Below are 5,439 nucleotides of genomic sequence, written 5' to 3'. Positions count from 1 at the left end.
AGCTACAGTGTCTTGTACATCATTCAAGGTTATTAAGCTACAGTGTCTTGTACATCATTCAAGGTTATTAAGCTACAGTGTCTTGTACATCATTCAAGGTTATTAAGCTACAGTGTCTTGTACATCATTCAAGGTTATTAAGCTACAGTGTCTTGTACATCATTCAAGGTTATTAAGCTACAGTGTCTTGTACATCATTCAAGGTTATTAAGCTACAGTGTCTTGTACATCATTCAAGGTTATTAAGCTACAGTGTCTTGTACATCATTCAAGGTTATTAAGCTACAGTGTCTTGTACATCATTCAAGGTTATTAAGCTACAGTGTCTTGTACATCATTCAAGGTTATTAAGCTACAGTGTCTTGTACATCATTCAAGGTTATTAAGCTACAGTGTCTTGTACATCATTCAAGGTTATTAAGCTACAGTGTCTTGTACATCATTCAAGGTTATTAAGCTACAGTGTCTTGTACATCATTCAAGGTTATTAAGCTACAGTGTCTTGTACATCATTCAAGGTTATTAAGCTACAGTGTCTTGTACATCATTCAAGGTTATTAAGCTACAGTGTCTTGTACATCATTCAAGGTTATTAAGCTACAGTGTCTTGTACATCATTCAAGGTTATTAAGCTACAGTGTCTTGTACATCATTCAAGGTTATTAAGCTACAGTGTCTTGTACATCATTCAAGGTTATTAAGCTACAGTGTCTTGTACATCGTTCAAGGTTATTAAGCTACAGTGTCTTTATTGTGGCACTAGTTGTAAGGATCTACATAGAATTTAACATGTCACATTGCAATTCAATTGCATTAACACAATTCAAGGTTTCACAATACAATTAAGGGCTGCATTCGTTTATCGCGATCCAAACGGTTGAACTGGTTGGACCAAAGTTGTTATTTATGAAATAAGGTCGGACCTAGTAATCTGATGCTGCTTTCAGACAAGCCTTGTCAAAGCCTTGCAAGGCCTGCATAAACAATTGCAGGTCCATCAGGATTTATACCTGAAAATGTTACATTTATAAACAGACAAACTGGTTGAACTGGGCAGATTCGCAAAAGGGGCCAAGTTGTTACAACACAATTTTATATCAATCTGGATTTCGATATTAATAATTCTCACTTTCTGGATGTGTTTATGTTGCAAATCTTATTATTATTTTTTGGTCTGATACTTTTTGGATTTACACAGAAATCTCGACTTGTACTTAATGTTTTTTTTATTTCATGATGGTAACATGAAAACCCCAAAAAGTATTCTCAGAAATGAAACAAACCCACTGGAAACATATTTATAAGCAGACTTGTATTCACCACTTAAATAGCAAAAATTCCCGACAACACGTGAAATACAAAAAAAATTGCAGTAATCAGAAATAGATAACCATTAGGAGATTTTTTTATTTAACTGTATGGTTGCTGTGTTCCTGACAGGTGCCTGAGCCCGACCCACGCCACATGCCGTCGGGATGGGGCGGAAGACCTGTGGAGAAGGATAACTCAACCTTGGACATCTTTGAGGTAATGTACTAATAAAACCGATCGATGGTGAGTAGCGAGATGGTGTTAGAAGGGTACACACTGGTATAAAGGAGGTGAGTAGGGAGATGGTGTTAGAAGGGTACAAACTGGTATAAAGGAGGTGAGTAGGGAGATGGTGTTAGAAGGGTACAAACTGGTATAGAGGAGGTAAGTAGGGAGATGGTTTTAGAAGGGTACAAACTGGTACATAGGAGGTGAGTAGTGAGATGGTGTTAGAAGGGTACAGACTGGTATAAAGGAGGTGAGTAGGCAGATGGTGTTAGAAGGGTACAAACTGGTACATAGGAGGTGAGTAGGGAGATGGTTTTAGAAGGGTACAAACTGGTATAAAGGAGGTGAGTAGGGAGATGGTGTTAGAAAGGTACAAACTGGTATAAAGGAAGTGAGTAGGGAGATGGTGTTAGAAGGGTACAGACTGGTATAAAATCTCGTACTGTGACCTACGGAAACAGATGCTTTTGGAGGGTTTCGGCTACGTTGTGGAATATCTTATCATCTGCTATTAGGAAGTCGAATACCCTGGTCAAGTTCAAGAGGGACATAAAAACTTACCTCTTCACGTCTGCATTTTAGAATCTTTGCAAAGACGTCATGTAAATACCACCCTTTTATTTGTTCAATTATGTGCACATTGCTTGTTAAATGTATGCAAGTGATTGCAAGCCTTTGTTGTTTGTTTTCACAATTATAACCATTACTATTATCCATATGTTGTAAAGCGCCTTAGAGTTATTTTACAAATTATATAGGGCGCTATATAAATGCTGTATATTATTATTATTATTATTATAAAGGAGGTGAGTAGTAAGATGGTGTTAGAAGGGTACAAACTGGTATAGAGGAGGTGAGTAGGGAGATGGTGTTAATAGGGTACAAGCTGGTATAAAGGAGGTGAGTAGGGAGATGGTGTTAGAAGGGTACAAACTGGTATAGAGGAGGTGAGTAGGGAGATGGTGTTAGAAGGGTAAAAACTGGTATAGAGGAGGTGAGTAGGGAGATTGTGTTAGAAGGGTACAAACTGGTATAAAGAAGGTGAGTAGGGAGATGGTGTTAGAAGGGTACAAACTGTTATAAAGGAGGTGAGTAGGGAGATGGTGTTAGAAGGGTACAAACTGTTATAAAGGAGGTGAGGAGGGAGATGGTGTTAGAAGGGTACACACTGGTATAGAGGAGGTGAGTAGGGGGATGGGGTTAGAAGGGTACAAACTGGTATAGAGGAGGTGAGTATGGGGAGCGTGTTAGAAGGGTACAGACTGGTATAGAGGAGGTGAGTAGGGGGATGGGGTTAGAAGGGTACAAACTGGTATAGAGGAGGTGAGTAGGGGGATGGTGTTAGAAGGGTACAAACTGGTAAAGAGGAGGGGAGTAGTGAGATGGTGTTAGAAGGGTACAGACTGGTATAAAGGAGGTGAGAAGGGTGATGGTGTTAGAAGGGTACAAACTGGTATAGAGGAGGTGAGTAGGGGGATGGGGTTAGAAGGGTACAAACTGGTAAAGAGGAGGGGAGTAGTGAGGTGGGGTTAGAAGGGGACAGACTGGAATAGAGGAGGTGAGTAGGGAGATGGTGTTAGAAGGTTACAAACTGGTATAGAGGATGTGAGTATGGGGAGCGTGTTAGAAGGGTACACACTGGTATATAGGAGGTGAGTAGGGGGATGGTGTTCGAAGGGGGCAAACTGGTATAGAGGAGGTGAGTATGGGGGTGGTGTTAGAAGGGTACAAACTGGTACATAGGAGGTGAATAGGGAGATGGTGTTAGAAGGGTAAAGTCTGGTATAGAGGAGGTGAGTAGGGGGATGGTGTTAGAAGGGTACAAACTGGTATAGAGGAGGTGAGTATGGGGAGCGTGTTAGAAGGGTACAGACTGGTATAGAGGAGGTGAGTAGGGAGATGGGGGTAGAAGGGTACACACTGGGATAGAGGAGGTGAGTAGGGGGATGGTGTTAGAAGGGTACAGACTCGTATAGAGGAGGTGAGTAGGGAGATTGTGTTAGAAGGGTACAAACTGGGATATAGGAGGTGAGTAGGTAGATGGTGTTAGAAGGGTATACACTGGTATATAGGAGGTGAGTAGGGAGAGGGTGTTAGAAGGGTACAGACTCGTATAGAGGAGGTGAGTAGGGAGATTGTGTTAGAAGGGTACAAACTGGTAAAGAGGAGGTGAGTAGGGAGATGGTGTTAGAAGGGTACAAACTGGTATATAGGAGGTGACTAAGGATGAGGAGAAAAGGTGTGGATAGCAATGGAATGAGGTTGTTGATAGGTGACTCAGGGTACACACAGACCTTTAAAACTTAGCCTCAAATATCAAAGGATTTAATTGGCCTCAAAAAACCCAAGATTGATGAAAAAGCCTTAAAAGCCCCTAGATTTAACAAAAATGTCTTAAAATGTTGTACATAAATTTTGGTGGTTTTGTGATGTTTATGTATTCATAAAAACGAATACAGAAAATCAAACTAAAAATGAAATATTTTTTTCAAGTAAATTTCTTGATTTTAGGAATTCTGAGCTGTGTTAGGTTTTGGGTTTGTTTGGTGTATATGTGATGAGTTTAGAGACATCCAGGCTACACATCCAAATCTATGTATTTTGGGAATTTGCAAATGGTGAGAGATTTTAGGCCTTAATTTTACTGAAAAAGAAACCTCATGCCTTAAGAGAGCCTTGAATTTCATAGTAAAATTCTTGTATGAACCCCTTGACTGTTTTTGGATAGAAGTAAAGAAGAAATAACACCATTGAAAAATGGAAATTGAAAAGAAATACTGCATGTATATATAGGAAAAGAACATTCAAATTCTGATTGGAAGTTGAAAAGAAATGCTGTTATTTATCTCAATTGCAAAGTTGAGAAGAAATACAAATAATGAAATATTTAAATTTCGAAGTTGATATGAAGCATTACACATGGTCTTAAATCAGATCGCCCGTAGATACCGTTTGGAGACCATGGAGTCGGACTCCCAAGAGGACGAAGAAGATGAAGTAACCGTAGAAAAAGAAGTCCAACTTATGCCCTGCATGCAAAACCGCAGTAAGGTGGTCAAGAAGAAGCGGACAAAGAAGAGAAGTCAAGGTTATGAAAGTGACGAAAGTGGGGAAGAACGTGAGTTCTACTCTCAGCAACGGAGGGTCTCACTTCTTCCACCAGAAAAGGACCCTAAGGTAGAGGTCGAAAGCATCACAAAGATCAGTCTGGTGTGTTGTGTATTTCACAAGGCTGGGTCATTCATATTCACTCACATTCACTCACTATAATACTGTGAGTTTTACAAAAACTCATTGGCACACTGTTTCCTTCATATAAACTCACTGGAATGCTATTTCCTTCATATTAACTCACAGGGATGCTGTTTCCTTCATATTAACACACTGGAAGCTGTTTCCTTCATATTAACTCACTGAAAGCTGTTTCCTAATATTAACTCACTGGAAGCTGTTTCCTAATATTAATTCACTGGAATGCTATTTGCTGTGTCCTTCATATTAACTCACTGGAAGCTGTTTCCTTCATATTAACTCACAGGGATGCTGTTTCCTTCATATTAACTCACTGGAAGCTATTTCCTTCATATTAACTCACTGGAATGCTGTTTCCTTATTATTAACTCACTGGAAGCTGTTTCCTTCATATTAACTCACTGAAAGCTGTTTCCTAATATTAACTCACTGGAAGCTGTTTCCTAATATTAATTCACTGGAATGCTATTTGCTGTGTCCTTCATATTAACTCACTGGAAGCTGTTTCCTTCATATAAACTCACTGGAATGCTGTGTCCTTCATATAAACTCACTGGAAGCTGTGTCCTTCATATAAACTCACTGGAATGCTGTGTCCTTCATATAAACTCACTGGAATGCTGTGTCCTTCATATAAACTCACTGGAA

At 39.5% G+C, this 5,439-nt stretch overlaps 1 protein-coding gene across 2 annotated transcripts in view; it reads left to right on the top strand.

The window, feature by feature from the left end:
- The window catches only part of LOC110450754, a 105,627-nt gene that overhangs the window by 48,009 nt on the left and 52,179 nt on the right, over positions 1–5,439 (top strand). For both annotated transcript variants that reach the window (XM_021498442.1, XM_021498443.1), the window contains 2 exons: positions 1,441–1,527; positions 4,474–4,716. In XM_021498442.1, the coding sequence (XP_021354117.1) occupies positions 1,441–1,527; positions 4,474–4,716 (330 nt within the window). The remainder of the gene's footprint in view (positions 1–1,440; positions 1,528–4,473; positions 4,717–5,439) is intronic.

The sequence above is a fragment of the Mizuhopecten yessoensis genome, unplaced genomic scaffold, assembly GCF_002113885.1.
Source record: "Mizuhopecten yessoensis strain PY_sf001 unplaced genomic scaffold, ASM211388v2 scaffold5503, whole genome shotgun sequence".
Taxonomy (NCBI): Eukaryota; Metazoa; Mollusca; class Bivalvia; order Pectinida; family Pectinidae; genus Mizuhopecten; species Mizuhopecten yessoensis.
The sequence above is the reverse complement of the archived record's forward strand: the minus strand, read 5'-3'. Positions and strand labels throughout refer to the sequence as shown.